This window comes from Cydia amplana, chromosome Z, assembly GCF_948474715.1.
Source record: "Cydia amplana chromosome Z, ilCydAmpl1.1, whole genome shotgun sequence".
In the NCBI taxonomy this organism is placed as follows: Eukaryota; Metazoa; Arthropoda; class Insecta; order Lepidoptera; family Tortricidae; genus Cydia; species Cydia amplana.
The window spans coordinates 37126889-37142574 of NC_086096.1; the positions used below are offsets into that span (position 1 = coordinate 37126889).

Here is a 15686-nt window from a genome sequence, read left to right on the forward strand (position 1 = left end):
TCCGTGCTGGCCATGGGAGACAACCTGTTGCCGACCTATTTTATTTTTTTGCTTATTAAATAAACTCAAGGAGAAACGGACCGCGATGGTCATTTTATTTTAAGAACCGGACACCTGTAGAAACTAATTGGTGACCCCTGGTTTAAGGTTTTAAGTTAGGAAGTTTTTTAAGGTTTGATTCTTGTAAAAACTACTTTGGAAAACTAGTGGTACTGGAATTATAGAGATCTTAGGAAGTGAGTGAAGCACTAGTTATCTCTAAAGAAGCTCTAATTTAATTAGGACAACATTTATAACATGTATAAACTCATATGTAACTTTGAACACAGGCTCGCCTGGCGTCCATCGCGGACCAATGGATGTTCCTCACGCAGAAGACGACCGAGAAGTCGCTGAAGCTGAAGGAGGCCAACAAGCAGAGGACCTACATCGCCGCCGTCAAGGACCTCGACTTCTGGCTCGGAGAGGTCAGTATTTAGCTATTTATATCTAGATAAATAACTACCAAACCGGAATCTACCGAGCGACAATGGCGGCAGATAAACCGTACGCGGTTTTCGCTCGGTGTTTTTTATTGTTATATTAGTATTTAAGAGTTTTTGGATAAATAAAATAGATATATGTATATATTTAAAACAAATGTATTTAGAAATCATTAGAAAAATCAATTATTATTTTTAAGATAGCTGTACGTACTGATAGGGTACGGTGTCCCGTGTCAGCTATCGTCTAAATAGAATTTGTGCGTTTTACACAATCTTAATAGACAAACAAGCAACGCATGAAAAACTACATTCCGAATACTTTCTGTTAAAAAAACCCTCCTCTTACATAGTCTTTTAAATGAAGCTTTATGTCGTAAAAATGGGCCAAATGACACCTTACTAATATCGACTCAGTAGCTTCGACGCTTGGATGGAACACACACATATCCATATGCATACATGACTGAGAATCCTAACCCTGCTCTAATTCGGGTAGAAAACATGCGTTACCAACGGGGCAGGACGGTGAAATTTACCAATCAACATAATAATTAAAATCCCTCACCAACAGGTCGAGAGCCTCCTAACCTCCGAAGACTCCGGCAAAGACCTGGCCTCCGTCCAGAACCTGATGAAGAAGCACCAACTCGTCGAGGCCGACATCCAGGCGCACGAGGACAGGATCAACGGTCAGTTACACATAACTAATTGTAGACCTTATTGCGATGCATGAAGGCTCACGAATGGTCAAGCGAATTGATTTCTGTGCCACTTATCACAGTGACAATTAATATGGTATCCCTAGCGGCTTTTACTGTCACTATGACTAGTGGATAGACTCCTAACGACAAAGAGTCTGGTAACAGGTTTGTGCGATTATCACTTGTATTGGTAATTATCACTAATGGGCGGACGACGGATGCAATATACGTCAAAATCATGTTGTCTTATTTAAACCAATTTTAATTACGTATATCGTTTGACATGATTTTGACGTATATTGCAACCGCCGTTCGCCCATTAATTATCACCCACGATATGTCGTACTATTACACTAAGGGCTCATTTAGACGGTGCGAGAACTCGCATGCGAGTTTCATTACATTGCGTTATTTGATCGGTCGGCTGAATTGATGTAACCTCAATGGTCCGCAATGTAACTAAAATCGTATACGAGTTCGCGCGCCGTCTAAATGAGCCCTAAGTCGTACGTGAAACAGTTTGGTTGGGATTAAGAAACCTCCGAAAAATGCAAATGGTTCGTTCAAAAACCTGTCTGTTTCATCTCAAACTTACCCCTACTGTGTACATGTGTAACCAACTTCACCGTCACAGACATGAACGCGCAAGCCGACGCGCTGGTGTCCAGCGGTCAGTTCGACAGCGCCGGAATCGGGTCGCGTCGCAGCGCCATCAACGAGCGCTTCGAGCGCGTGCGAAACTTGGCCGCGCACCGCCGCGCTCGCCTGCACGAGGCCAACACCCTGCACCAGTTCTTCAGGGACATCGCTGATGAGGAGTCGTGGATCAAGTGAGTGGAACACCCTTATCGATACTTAGTGGGGCCAGTGCAAGGGAATGAACTGGCGCAAGCGAACGAGAATTGTTTCGAACGCATACGGAATTTAGCCGCACACCACCTCGCTCGCGTAGACGAGACGAATACCCTGCATCAGTTCTTCAGACACGAGGAGCCGTGTCTAGTGAATATTGCCGAATAAAACCCCGGGTCAATCAATACTCGAGGGTCACGAACGCGCAACGTTGACACCGATGTATAGCTGTGGGCGTCAGCGTCAAGCGTGCACGCTCGGGGCGTCTGTTTCGTGACCGAGGCGTTAGTGACATGTACCGGTGCGAACTACCAATGGCGCACATTCAGAAAACCTGATGTGTTCATTAATCATAACTAGCGACCCGCCCCGGCTTCGCACGGGTTAACAAATTATCAGAGCTCGGATTTTTCACGGCAAAACAAAACACTATCGGAATCTAGCCAGTGATAGAAACATTATTTTATCGATATCGATAATTCAGTACTAGAAAATATACGTCACCAAATAAAATAAATATGTAATAAAAACATTTGTATGAGGTGGTATAGTTACTTCGTTCTAAGTTGTACATGCAGACCTACCTCTTTGTTGCTCGACTATGGCAAAGCTAAAATGAAATAGTAGATTGTACAACAAGGGCATAAAGTGACCCATTTTTCCTCGAGGCAATTTTTTGTAAAATTTTTCGGCAAAATAGTAGACGAGGGTTAAAATGGTAATTTATGCCCTTGTTGTACACTCTGCTTTTCACTTCGATTGCGAGGAAAATATACATACAAAAATATCCAATATTTTAGGTTATTTTCCCGTATTTATTCAAGACTAAAGAAAATTTTATTCGGGCCGGTCGGGGGCGCGAGGCACGCCGGGCGGGAGCGCGCCGGTCGGGCGCGGGCGCGCCGGCAAGGCTGGCAGTTTGTATGGCAGATTTTGGACTTTATTGCTAGGTCAATAAGGGTCGCAATAGATGATTTTACTTTATGCTCTAGAACATAATAAGCAACTTTATGTCGTCTACGCACGACATAAAGGTGCACTTTTTGAGCATGAGAAGTGAAAAGTTATTTTATTACTTACCTATATAATAAATAGGGTAAAATTGCAATTACTAGCCACTGTTAGTTACTGGCCACCTTTAGGTAGATAGATACTGTAAAATGAATTCTGTTAAAGGGTGAATAGCATTTATTTACAAAACAAGTAATTTGATCAAAAAATGGTTTTAGAAGACTCATATTCTTTTTAAGAGACCTATCCAACGACACCCCACACAGTAGGGTTGGGGCGAAAAAAAATTTTTCGCCCCACTTCATGTGTATGGGAGGTACCCCAAAAAAACATTTTTTTTTAGATTTTATTGTACCACTTTTTCGGCGTGGAAAATATACATACTCATACCAAATTTCAGCGTTGTAGCACTAACGGTCACTGAGATTATCCGCGGACGGACGGACGGACGGACGGACAGACATGGCGAAACTATAACTATATATATATAATATAATATAATATAACTATATATAATAGACAAACATAGAGACAGAGAGCGGGAAGCTACTTTGTTTTTACTATATAGTGATGTAACACAATAACACCATTCTAACATACTTCATTCCTCGCAGAGAGAAGAAACTCCTGGTGGCCTCTGACGACTACGGGCGGGACCTGACCGGCGTCCAGAACCTGCTGAAGAAGCACAAGCGGCTGGAAGCGGAGCTGGCCAGCCACGAGCCCGCCATCCAGGCCGTGCAGGAGGCCGGCGAGAAGCTGATGGACGTGTCCAACCTCGGCGTGCCCGAGATCGAGCAGCGGCTGAAGGCGCTCGGTATGTCGCACTATTATTATTGTGTCTGCAATACGACCACTTGGGCAATTTTTTTAAAGAAATCTTAACTTTATTATTTTTAGTTAAGATTTTCAAATGTGGTAGTATGCCAGCAGCGTGCGAGTACTTTGTGTTTATGGGTGGGTCAACTATTTCTTGTTGTTATTCTGTCCGGTCAGCCAAGATACAATAGTAGCATAGTTTGCTAGAAGAGATTGTACACCACCTTCTGACACGCTTCGTCTACCAAGCGTGTCAGAAGCGTGTAGAAAGGGTTTATAAGTATCACAAAAAAGCGCGTTTGGTGAACTTAAATGCCTGAAAATCAGGTTATAAACCCAGGAGAACTTAACCATGGCAACGAGTGACAAGAAAAAGTTGATTCACCCTTATAGTTATATAAATTTAAAAATATTTTTATAAGTAAATATTTAATGCTTAAACTCACGCAACCACCTTATTAGCCGTCTGAGTTGAGTAAGAAATACAACACTGCTTCTACCCACTCGTGTCCAAATGACTACACTTCTATGTTACGCATAAGGTTACGCATGCACGGCATGCGTGATAACTGATAAATATATAGTGAAATTAAAAACCTTGTATAAAAGATAGTCTTTGAAACGCCCAAAAATATCCAGTCTGAAAAATAATACCTTAGAAATAATACCATTGGCTATAGGAAAAAAAACAGAGCATCTAAAGAATCACCGTCCTAATTCAAATCTTAAAGCTGCTCGAATTTAACGTATTCTAATCGATATACCGGTTGAACTACCAGAGTGTAAATTTCATTCGGTAGCGCGACGAGTGTTCGCCTTGCGTTATGTCTATCCCGCCAAGCGGGCAGTTTTGGACACTCAAAATCCCATACAAAATGACACTGTACGCATTTGCGTTAAGTGCTCACGTCACGTCGCGCTATTGAATGAAATTTACCTACTGAAAATCATTTTCAAATGTTTAAAATGTCTAAATATTATTATTTATACATATATGTTCTGTAAAATTACATTGACGTCGAAAAAAACTAGAGACTCCTTATTTCCTAATATGTCACACATGTAAAGACAGGATTGGTCGATCTGCAGATTGGAACATGTACACAATAGAGGAGGTGCGGGTCGCGTTTGATAGTTATTCCGAGTGGTGGTGGGTCTACCTCATGGAGGAGGAGTGGCCAGTTATCGTGGCCGACATGGTGGAGAAGGGACACTTTGCGACAAGTGAGCCGAGAGTGCCTACTGTGCTACTGTTGTTACGGACAATTTATTTAAAGTTTTACACTACACTTTTGTTCATTTTTTCTAGTCTGAATCACGAGCTCTTTCGATCTTAATAGGAGAAAAAAGTGTCCCAAGATTTAATATTTTTTCATGGTCTTGGTCATTGACATATATCTCAGGCTGCATATACTGGGCTTACGGGCAATAAGAATGGGGCCAATACAGCGGTGTGACACGGCTACAACGCGATTGGTTGATGAGTTCGAATCACGCGCGCGATTGGTCGCAACTAATTTCGTTAGACTGCATGTTTGGCTCGAATTCGTGAGTGACACCGCTGAACTAGTACCATTTTTAGTGCCCCTAAGGCGCGTCCTGAGATATACGTCAATGATCTTGGTACTCTTGGTAATGGAAGTGGAAAGACCGAAAAACGTATGTTGATTTTGGCACACTTATTTTCTCCTATTAGGATCGAAAGAGCTCCTGATTATGAGTAGAAATAACTTTAAAAATCCAAAACGTGTAGTGTGCAACTTTAAGTAAAATAGCCTAGTTACGTAACGGACGATTTATGTTTTCTCCTGGCCTCAGCTCAGTCAATGTTAGATTTATTCGAGAAGGCGGTTCTATGTTGTTGAATGGATATTCGGCTAAACGTTTTACATTATTTAGATTGCTCTGTTTTGTTTGATTGTTTTTGCTATCGGTATTTATTTCAGACAGGACGTATTTCAGACTCGATGTTTTTCAAAATAGATTCTATTAAAACTGGATATTTCTCTTATTGGACGTTAAGGAAAACTTTTTCATTTGGACGATAATAAATTAAAAATCATATCAATCAATGATAAATTCTTTAACCCTTTGCCCGCCAAAGTCAACTGGCGCGTGCATTCCGACAAGGTACACGATGACGCGTTGTACACGATAGGCGTGGCGTTCAAAGGGTTAGAAATCAGACAGATTGTCTAGATGACGTCATACCAGGTCGGCGACACACATGTTATCTTTCCCGTACCCGTACCAGTTACCCGATCCCAAGAATTGGCATTATAGTGACGTAGTAGGCAAAAAAAGGACTCGCATAATAACTCAAGAACGATCTCGAACGCATGAATTGTTATTTTAATTTATTATCTTTATATGTGAATTATTTCAATCATTGTCGCATGTGGTGTTTGCCTATACATATGATTATACCGTATCCGTAGGCAAAGGGATAATAAGATGCGAAAAGTATAGCGATATCTTATAATTTTGACACCAAATATCCATCGATCATATCTATATTTCCATCTCCATCATTTAGTTTAGATGGTTGGCAGTCCTCAACTGTGCGTTTCTCCAGAAACTTTCTGCTTCTCACCGCTAAACTGTGAAATGAACTGTCGCCTGCGGTATTTCAAAACCAATACGACCTTCAAACATTCGAGAGTGTACTCCCATCTTAAAGGCCATCGACGGACTTCAGAGGGGTTGCAGGTGTCCATGGGCGGCGGTCATGGCTTACACGTTTGCCTCCCATAGAGTATGTGCGGATCGTGCAATCTGTTACTGCTGTCAAAATTAGTGCATTAAAAATTTGCATTACTTACGCGTCTTAGTATTTCTTTTTTTACACGTCTTTTTATTTTCTCGTAAGAAACTTCAGTTATAATGTTATCAGTTCAGCCAGCAGGTCTTCAGTTATAAAAACATTATCTTCCTCCAAAACATGTACCATCAGCTCATGCAACGCTTGATGTCTTTAACTTAATTTTTTTTTGTATACGTTGTGCTTCCCTCACATACATTATTTATTACATATAGCCATCCATACATGCCTCACAGTCTTTGGAATCTCCCTGGTGATGACAACTACACACACACACACACACAAACACACACACACACACACACACACACAAACACACACACACACACACACATACACTTAAAAACTTGTTTGCCTTATCATTTGTTTTTTTTTTGTTTTCTTCTTTATCTTTGTATAATGCGTAAATACTATGTATACTGCGTCTAAACTTAGATTAAATGTGATCCGGGAGAGGTGGTGCTTCCTGCCGTCATACAGTTTTTACTAGTACGGAGGAATCGTTTCCTACCCTTACGAACAACATGTTGTAATGTTAAAATTATATTTAAAGGAAATAAATAAAATTGAAATTGAAATGTTATAATATGGTATACCATTGAGCTGATCTCATTATATTCGTACATTTGGAACCTGGTAACTTTAGGAACTAAACGATAAGATGCAGCGCAATCACATTAAGTTTGAGCTTGTTAGAATAATTTCTAGGAGAAAACTAAATTTTAACTTGAAGGATACGTACCAAAACACAACATAAAAGTTTAGATCATTTTTTTGGCACTATCAAGTTATATATACATTAACCGTATTTGTTATGAAATGGAAAATGAAATGAAATCTTTTATTTCAGGCAACTAGTGGCCCATACATAAATACCTTAAAGACTAGCATACATATTATAAAAGTATAACTAAACACTAAAAAACACATTATGATTGCGACGCATTACGCAACCCCGCAGTGTCAGGGAACCGGCCGCGGAACCGCCGAAACTTGACACCCTTCGGCCAAAATTCTTCCTTGGTAAAGGTCGCTAGATGTTCAGTCGGAACGATCACCACAAACGAATTAAAATTCGCATTGTGTCGAGATTCCAACTTCGCGACCCTCAAGATGAATCCGGTTTTTGCTTTCACGTACTTTACGATATCATCGACCTTCGTAAGGTAGTGTAGACGGGACACATACAGCAGCGTCGACGGTGTTGCAGGACGCAGCAAATGGTATGAGACTCAGCGCCACTAACGCCATTAGGCCGCGGACTGGACGTAGTCCAAAACACATTCATTCAAGTCTATACATTTATATTGAGTAGCGCGAACACTCGATCAAAATCTACAAACTTGTATGAATCCGTTTTGAGCGACAGCGGCGGTCGCGTGCGTCCAGTCCGCGGCCTAACAAGCGATCTCTCATATTCCTATCGAGCGCTATGAATGAACTCAACCGCTAGTGTCGTCATTATTCCGATTTTAACAATACATTTATTTAATTAGCTCTAGCGTGGTCGGAGCTGCAGGCGCTGGCTGATGAGCGTGGCGCCAAACTCCAGCAGTCCCTGGCCTACCAGCAGTTCCTCGCCAAGGTCGACGAGGAGGAAGCCTGGATCAGGTAACTATCTGTTGAGAAACTGGCTGCTTCTGGTACAGTGGGCCAAGAAAGTGGTCTACCAGTTTTGACAAAAGTTTCTGCGAGATCTAACGATCGCTAAGGTTGACTTTTCTAACGGAGTTTAAAGTAAATCGATCTTGTTGTCTCATGACGTTCAAATGAACCTCAACCGTAGGGTGGTAGACCACTTGCCCCACTGTACCATCGCCCGGTGTACTTCCGTTTGGCCCAAATACATTTCGCCAAATTTCACTTCCCAACAAACTTATCGCAATAGTTTCATTTCCCAAAGGAACCTTTAGCAAAGTTACACTTCGCATATAACTTATTTGGTCAAATTATCATTTGGCATGATTTTACTTTGTCAAATGTTATTAGGACAAAAACTTATTTAGCAAACGTTTTTTATTGGCTAATATTATATTCCAAAAAGATGTTTGCTCAAATTGTTACTTCGCAAATTTGGCAAATAGGCATCACTATTTAAATTTGAACCTAAATTCGTTCGTTCGTTTTTGCTGCATTTGTATGAAATTTTGGGGACACTTTTTTTCTCGTATTAGGGTCGAAAGAGCTCGTGATTCTAACTGGAAATAATACAAAAAATCACAGTTCCGTGTAATGCAGATTGGAGGTAATCTTCATAAATTAAGTTATAGTAGGTAGGTACAATGCAGTACCAAAAAAATTACTATGTTTTTTAAATTTTTAATCATCAAAATGTCAAAATCATAATATATTTATTTACATCAATTGTCGTATTAGTTCGGCAAACGTGAAACAACCCACACATAAATACGTTTTAAAATGGCTTATTATTAACCGGGCAACTAAAATATTAAACAGGAACTTTCATTGGGCATATAATTTGGTTGTGCATTAATATTTTAGCGCCAAAAAAAATATATTTAGCCTCAAATATAAGCATCATATTATTAAAAAAACCGGCAGCAAAATCAAGCCACCCAAAAAAATTATAGGGAACTTAAAGTGATAGGTTGGCGTCTAAAATAATAAATTGGCAACTAATAATATTGTAAAGCGATCATAAAATTTAGTTGTCATCTAGTTGTTCACACCTAAGTAATCAACTAATCATAACTAAGCATATCGTTTCAGCTAGGTAGTATTTTAACACAAAAGCAGTTAAATTTAATGAATATTGGTCACTTTTTACACAAAACACCTCAAATGAATTTACCAATACGCAACAATGGTCAGTATAGGTACTTATAGTCGAAATTTCTAATCATGAAACGCCTAATGGCCATTATACCATTAGATCTTTAAATTTTTAATTACTAATTTCAATAGTTACCACTGTGTTCTGCTAGAGTCAACAGATAGGTGCGACGACGAGCGAAGCGAGGAGGAGCGTGTTAGGTTGACCGTGTAATGACCAAACAAAATATTTTAAAAGAACTTATTTTTTTAATTAATAGATAGCCGTTTTCTTTTTTAAATGTGCTTCATAAATGGTATCCAATATATTAATTCAGTTGCCAAATAAATACTTGGTACCTGCCTAAAAATAATCAAAAGCTGTAACGGCATTAAAATACAACTCATATATTGATATATTTTAAGGCTCCGTTTTTGTTGCCAAACTATTAATTTTAGTAGCCATTTCTATTTTTTTAAACTACCCAAATTCGATTAATTAGTTGACCGGTTAAATACGTGCCTTTTAAAATTGGAACTTTACGGTTACCATTCAGTACCCCGAACCATGAGTCACTGACAGTGTCAACACTGACATATACGTAACCATGTAATTACTTTCTATAGTCATAGAATTAGATGAACAAGAACAACTGTCAATCTTCAAAAGTGTGACCAAAAATGAAATGCAAGTGTGTGCGTAAATTGTCTATGTGAGATCAAAAATAGTGATGTCAAGTTACAACATATTAATAATCTGTCGATGTTTGATTGCTTTATCGACTACTTTGTCAAATGTGTTATTTTAAACGTTAAAATTCTACGACATTAAGACGTATAACTAACACTTGCACTGCGTGTGCTATCAAAATCCTTGCAGATTTATCTTAATGTAACTCTTACTGTGTTGGAAAGTGAAGTTTAAATTTATTGCTAAACATGAGCACCTTCAAAAAGGTATAACATTCGTTATTATTTCAAGTCGGTTATAAAAGCTAATATCTTAATGATGTCTTGTGAAGAAATAATTACATAGCTATTAATATACCGACAAGTTATCGATACTGTCATATGAACATTTTGTCAAGCCCTAGCGTAAAGTAACAGATTATGTTTTTACACAAAATATTTTAAATTATAGACTAATATGATAAAATATTAGCACACAAAGGAAGAAAAACTTATAATGAACTGTATAAACCGGCTTCTTACACTTTTTACGCTGTTAATTTGACAAAATATCGTTATGAAAATTTCGCTCGGAATATCATAAATCCTCTGAAATGAGTATTTGCTTGGATTATTTGGCACTGTAACACTGAAATCCGGCACACTACAAGACACCATCTTCACTGAATTACTTTATTTAATACTTTTCGTCCTAATCCGTGTATATTTTTCAATTTGAAAATTACCGTGATACGCTCTTGGCCGTCAGCGGCCGTCGTCAAATTCAAAAGTGGTTACGTTTTCTCATTGGTAGTCTGACTCTTTCGCACTCATGGGATGTTCATATACGTGATGGCTTCCCTTTCGCACACTTAAGCTGTCTGTCAAGCGCGAGCGCGGATTCTAGGTCTGTGTCTATAGTACCTACATCTCGCTCGCACTAATATGTCAGTGAGAGCGAAATGCATAGAATTCATGGTTCAACAAATTACATCCGTTTGCGTAAAACATAACCAAAATGATAAAAAAACCAAGGTTCAAATGAAAGCAAAAATAAAAATACTGCAGGCCCTCTATTGGTATGTAAATTGTATGCCATGTAATATTTTGGGACATGTAAGTTATGCTTAATGATACATTTGACTAAATAATACTTGGTAAAATTAAACTTGACCAAGTAATTATTTGCTAAACAATAACTTGCCAAAAAAGACTATTGCTAACAGAAAAATTGCGATAAGTTGTTTTGCTAAACATTTTTTTGGGAAATGATAATTTGGGAAACATAGTTTGGGATGTGATACTTTGGGAAACATTTTTGGCCCATTCATTAGTAAACCCCATCGCCCACATTGTTAACTGACAGTTCGTAAACCTTATTACAAAAGACATAAGGTCCACCGATGGACAGTAAGAGTGTTGCTGTTTGTATGCTTGCATCAAACTTTAGAGTACCAAAAGCGGAAGCGTGTGCGTACACGTGCACGAACGCGTTGTAATATACAGATACTTATGAGAGACGGCACGCTGCTTGCTGTTATCTATTATATTAAAATGACAGTTCATTTGCCCCGTTTTGACCAATTGGTCTGTCATTTTAGTATCTGGTATATAAAACGCAGTATAGATCGCGTAAACTCACGTGTATAGTAAAATTACTACTTTATTGTTTAACCTTTTCGACGCCGTGTCAAACACGAAAGCTGTCACGCGGACGCCACGTCACCGAAGTGTCAAAACTGAAATTGAACTTTATGCGTGTGCACGTAGGTCTATGTTGCTCTGTGGTATGTGACCGATTAATCGGTCTTTGGCGTTGAACCTACGGTGCGGATATATCGGTCATTGGCGTCCAAAAGGTTAAATTGTACACTTACACGTATTTATTTATGAATGTAATATGACACTTTGGCTTGGTATTTAGCGAGAAGCAGCAGCTGGTAGTCGTCGGAGACTGCGGCGACAGCATGGCCGCCGTCCAAGGCCTCCTCAAGAAGCACGAGGCCCTCGAGGCCGAGCTTGCCTCGCGAGGCGAACGCGTGCGCGACCTCGCCGCTGAGGGCGAGCGCCTGCTCGCTGCCGGCAACCTGCACTCGGACGCTTTACAGCACCGCATCCGCGCGCTGCAGGTAAGACAGGACTCTAGAGTAACATGATATTGTCCGTGCAAGGCATCAAGCACGAGGCTCTCGAGGCCGAATTTGCCTCGCAAGGCGAACGCGTGCATTCATTCATTCCCCCAATTCATTCACCTCTATACACCTGTATACACCTCTTTTTCAGCATTCCTCTTTTTTTATAGTTTCTCAGTTAAGCTTTTTTGAATTCCAGCTAAATACAATTTTATTGTACCTTTGCCTGATAATATAAGTTGCGTAGGGTCGGGACATGTCGCTCGCTCTCGTTTCGGAGACCATCAAGATTCTCTTTGGATCACTGAGCCAAAATAGTTGGTTTACCTGTATAAATAACCTTTTACAATTTAATTCAGGCCAAACTGGAGAAGCTGACCAGCCTAGCGGCGCGCCGCAAGGCCGCGCTGGTCGACAACTCTGCGTACCTGCAGCTGCTGTGGAAGGCGGACGTGGTGGAGTCGTGGATCGCGGACAAGGAGACCCACGTCCGCTCCGACGAGTTCGGCCGCGACCTGTCCACCGTGCAGACACTCCTCACCAAGCAGGACACGTTCGACGCCGGTGAGATAACGTACACACTTGTACGTGGGCTCAATTCAAAGCTCAGTTGCGCTGTAAAGAGAAGAAAAATCGTTCTCCAAAAATGTGACTAAAATTCGGTTAGGATCAACTTTTTTGCTTTTTCGAAAACGATTTTTTTCTTTTGTATCCAGCACTTCGGTTTGTGTACCCATGATTTTTGACCACAACACACATTTGAAAGGTTAAGCGTGAAGAGGTAATGAGCAGACGGACTAGCTTTCGCATTTATAATATTAGCACAGAATAAGTAATAGTCCTGCCGTACGAAAAGTACACTTCCTACAAAACCGAAGTTTAACAGCGATTCAGGCTCGAATCATGATATCCCTTTCTAACTTATGACACTTTCCCTTTCGGCTATTTAGGGTTGTCAAAATTCATGTCTAAAAGTCATTATCTTATCTGTCATGCACACAAAGGTACGTCAAGTTGTGTCAACCCTAATAATTGCTCGGAGCAATGCTGAGCCGAGTTTGCCCGAAGTCAGGAGTGTCTCCCCACTTATATTAGTACGGATTTTTAACATGAATTGTCATCCGCAGGCCTCGCCGCCTTTGAGCACGAGGGTATCCAAAACATCACCTCCCTGAAAGAGCAGCTGGTCGCCGCCAACCACGAGCAGACCCCGGCCATCGTCAAGCGGCACCAGGACGTGATCTCGCGCTGGCAGCAGCTGCTCGCCGACTCCGCCGCCAGGAAGCAGCGCCTCCTGGAGCTGCAGGACCAGTTCCGCCAGATCGAGGAGCTGTACCTCACGTTCGCGAAAAAGGTAACACCATCAGCACAGTAGCTCTCTGACCGCCAAACATGTCAACTGACGCACGACAGGTGTAGACACCAGTACGGATATGATGGTCGTTCTTGTCTACGTGACAGCGTGATAAAACGGTGTCCGTCACTTTCTTTCCCACGGTGTTAAACAGTGACAGTTATTTTATCACGTGGATAAAGATGGATAAAGCTATGCATAATAGGCTGGCTGGGCTATAACCACCAAAATCAAAGTGCGCAAATTGCGGGCATTTTTCTCTGTCACTCTAAATACGCCTTCATTGAAGTAAAAGAGAAAGATCCCCGCAATTTGCGAATTTCGGTTTTCGCGGTAGCCCTACTGACTCCTTTGCTGTCTTCGATTGATGGAGCGTAACTTTTTACACGACTACGAAAAATGACATTATTTTTAAGCAGTTTATACAAGCTTATGTGTTCCACTGTAGCATTTAAACTAGAGTAGAGTCTTGTGAATAAAGTGTCAATGGATTCTGTTTTTATGTTGCGAGTGATAAATATATGTTTAAAAAAACATTACGAACGTTTTGCTTGATCATCATCAACAGCAAAACAGACCCTTAAGATATAGTTCCACATTAAAAAGATTCCAAACGTTTTCGCTAACCACACATCCGTTTGCCAGGCGTCGGCGTTCAACTCTTGGTTCGAGAACGCCGAGGAGGACCTCACGGACCCGGTGCGCTGCAACTCCATCGAGGAGATCCGCGCGCTGCGCGAAGCCCACGCGCAGTTCCAGGCGAGTAGTAACTCTAAATCAACCTTCGTGGATTCCGACAAGGTCCACGATAACGCCGCACACGATAGGCGTAACGGTTAAACTTTTGAATTGCTGGGAACTTGTCAAGCAACGCATTTTTATTTATACCGTCGACTTTATGACGTCACAGTTACTACGCCCACCATTTTCGCGCTTGTCATCTTATATAGGTACCTATTTGTGTGTATAAGATGCCTACCATACTGAATGCATTGATACCAAATATACTCATATCCGAGATAACTTGAACGGAAAGTACCACCCTACTATTAGTACATTGTGCAACGAGGGGGATGGCAGGTAAGCGAGATTTTGTAAACGAGGTCTTGAGAGACCTCGTCGTTAGAGATTCCTAAAACTGGTGATTTCTACTGCGATTGGCTTTTATCTGTTGACGTTAATGACGGCGCTTCTATTCTCTCTTGCTTGTTTGAGCTAGCTTAGACAGTCTGTTTAAAATGTTTTACTTAAGGAATCATTCGATTGCACAGGCGTCCCTGTCATCCGCCCAAAGCGACTTCGAAGCCCTCGCCGCGCTCGACGAGCAGATCAAGTCGTTCAACGTGGGCGCCAACCCCTACACCTGGTTCACCATGGAGGCCTTGGAGGAGACGTGGCGCAATCTGCGCAAGATCATAGGTCAGTATCGTACATTAATATACATACCTAGATTTTTTTAGTAATAACGCGGTTTAGTCTATTTCATGCCACACAGTCCATTACCTACATATCTGGCCCCGTAGACAACATGCCAATCGCTAACGCTCCGTAGCGAACGAAACGCAACTGTCACCGTCACACCAATATGGAAGAGTGATAGAGAGAGACAAAGGGATTCGATTGCGAAGCGATAGCGATTGTGACTTTGGCCGCCTGAATCTTATATTAATTATATCGTTGACTTGCAGCTGAGCGCGACATCGAACTGACGAAGGAGGCCCAACGCCAGGAGGAGAACGACAAGCTCCGCAAGGAGTTCGCAAAGCACGCCAACGCGTTCCACCAGTGGCTCACCGAGACCCGGTCAGTATCTAGTCCCAACCAATGATTTATAACTCCATGGTTATATAATATCATTGGTCCAACCTCCCGTCGTATCGAGACAGAAAGCTGATTATTTAGGAAGACGGAGCGTGCGTGAATAGGGTATTTGACTACTTTTTCGAACTGTTAAAACGATTTTGCTACTATGGAATTTATATGAAAGACTAGCATGTGACGTCACGATCAAATTACCTACTCTTTATAATTTTATACGAGTTTAAAAATAGAAATTGTGTCTAAAAATAA

General features: G+C 40.9%; 1 protein-coding gene across 1 annotated transcript in view; it reads left to right on the forward strand.

Annotated features, from left to right (window-relative positions):
• The window catches only part of LOC134661245 (spectrin alpha chain), a 62659-nt gene that overhangs the window by 41824 nt on the left and 5149 nt on the right, over positions 1-15686 (forward strand). Inside the window, exons 31-41 of the mRNA XM_063517232.1 lie at positions 330-467; positions 1057-1174; positions 1821-2016; positions 3664-3866; positions 8186-8300; positions 12055-12259; positions 12622-12826; positions 13390-13616; positions 14262-14375; positions 14888-15035; positions 15305-15419. Coding sequence (XP_063373302.1) covers positions 330-467; positions 1057-1174; positions 1821-2016; positions 3664-3866; positions 8186-8300; positions 12055-12259; positions 12622-12826; positions 13390-13616; positions 14262-14375; positions 14888-15035; positions 15305-15419 — 1784 coding nt within the window. The remainder of the gene's footprint in view (positions 1-329; positions 468-1056; positions 1175-1820; positions 2017-3663; positions 3867-8185; positions 8301-12054; positions 12260-12621; positions 12827-13389; positions 13617-14261; positions 14376-14887; positions 15036-15304; positions 15420-15686) is intronic.